The following is a 1,816-nucleotide window of genomic DNA, read 5'->3' as shown; positions in this document are numbered from 1 at the left end:
TGGCTTAGCGGGACTNAACCAGCTGATAACTTGCATGATATGTCATGCATCGAGACCTGCGGCCGGATAATATTCTGTCGAATTCTGAATTACAGCAGGCCCTAATCATTACTTCCATCGGTGCGCACTGGATTGCCAACCAGTTGAAAAGCGCATGGCCACCCTCAAGAGATCACTGTGCCGGATAGAGGCGCCGGATCCAAACGACTCCGCGTGATATGACCACTAAATAGTTTTGATTTATTTATAATCTTCTATTGGCGCGGCAGACTTCTGCAGGCTTGCGGCTATTGGTTGTTCCTAGCCGCCCACTGTTAACACCGCTTCTAACTGGGGCAAGCGTTTGTTCTCTCAGACTCTTATTGGAAAGAAAAAGACCATTTGAAAATGAAGGGTCTGCAAGCCATATGGGCGTCCATAATTTTAAGCAATTATGGCAAACCATACGGTGTAGTTAACCGTATGTCGTAAACAACCACAAGGGCGTACCAACCCCATAGTTAACTACAATTCTAATCAATTATGGTAACCCATGTGGTATAATTCCCGTATGGGATAGTGAACCATATGGCGGACCACAATTTTACCAAGATTGGCAAGCCATGTGGTATATGTAACAGTGCGCTGCAGTCAACTGTAAGGGTTCGCCAACCTTAGGGTCGGCCACGATTTTTCTCAATATAATAAATTGTGGGGCACAATTCACCACATGAGGCAACTAATCATAAAGAACTAACTAACTAGTTAGACGTCGGGTCCACCGGACCTCCACCAATGAACACACAATACACCCCTTTCCAACACATTTTCTGTCGGAGCATATGGACTTCCTGTGCCACCTGCCCTGGGTCGACCTCGCTTAGTCATAAATTATGTGAGCTAGATTCCTAGATAGTTTGGCACCCCATACAACTAGTTAAGCATCCATCGCTTCCACATTTTCCTTAAATCACGTGATCTGTTGGACGACTTGAATCACACGTATGGAGTACCATTTTCTAAAACCTTCGGCTAGTGTTCCTCCCACGGTTGTTCCCTAAAAATGTGGAAGAAAGCGCTGCTGCGGAGCCTCCTGATCGACCTATGCAGCAACTGGACGCCGAACTTCTACGATAAGAAACTACGAAAGATCACTCCAGCGCAGTGCTTTCGAGCGGCGATAGAGGATGGAACCAGCACTGTCTTCATAGCTCTCGAGGGTAAACTGATTATCAACGAAGAAATGATGGAATCCGTCTCACAGACGCTCGAGACTGACACGGGGATAGGGAGAAGGACAAAGCGTCGTGTAATATTGCTGGCCAATTTGTAATCATTGTGGTATCTTGACAGTAGTCCTGAGTCACCAAAGGTCGAGGGTAGATGGTCCCAACGCCTCGGCGGTCCTGAGGCCAGCATGGCCAGCGGTTGTCGGTCCCTTGCCCAGGCCGGTCCTAGGACCGCGGTCCCAGGACCTGTTGGGTCCTCTGTCCACCGTGCCAGGCAGAAAGAGTAAGGTCCCTGGACCTGCCCACCAGGCCTTACACTCGCGGCCTTGGTAAGTCAAACCTAAAACAGTTGGACTACGACATGATATAGAGGTCTCAACACCTACATCAACTACCGTAGGACACTAGATCTACAACCTCATCGGACCTTGGACAACAAACCCACGCTTGAGTCAGGCCTGAGACTGATGACCTTTTTCTGCTCTGGACAGAGGACTACAGAGATCATACGTCCATGTCCCCGCAGCAACTGGGGACCTAGGATACCTACGCGTCAAGTCAAATATCATAGTCATAGAACATGCATTCTCTTGTCTTCTTACTGAACC

At 48.4% G+C, this 1,816-nt stretch overlaps 2 protein-coding genes across 2 annotated transcripts; one reads left to right on the top strand and one right to left on the bottom strand.

Annotated features, from left to right (window-relative positions):
* Positions 1 to 1,015: 1,015 nt before the first annotated feature.
* T310_10282 (uncharacterized protein) lies at positions 1,016 to 1,312 on the top strand (the record flags this gene model as incomplete). Its single annotated transcript, XM_013467305.1, has 1 exon — positions 1,016 to 1,312. A coding segment is annotated over one exon (297 nt), but the record flags the coding sequence as incomplete, so codon positions are not given.
* On the bottom strand, positions 1,108 to 1,542 carry T310_10281 (uncharacterized protein; the record flags this gene model as incomplete). Its single annotated transcript, XM_013467304.1, has 1 exon — positions 1,108 to 1,542. A coding segment is annotated over one exon (435 nt), but the record flags the coding sequence as incomplete, so codon positions are not given.
* Between the last annotated feature and the right edge of the window lie 274 nt (positions 1,543 to 1,816).

This window comes from Rasamsonia emersonii, assembly GCF_000968595.1.
Source record: "Rasamsonia emersonii CBS 393.64 chromosome Unknown ctg1118621762471, whole genome shotgun sequence".
NCBI classification, from domain to species: Eukaryota; Fungi; Ascomycota; class Eurotiomycetes; order Eurotiales; family Trichocomaceae; genus Rasamsonia; species Rasamsonia emersonii.
Note: the sequence above shows the minus strand (reverse complement) of the source record. Positions and strands in the feature narration are given on the sequence as shown.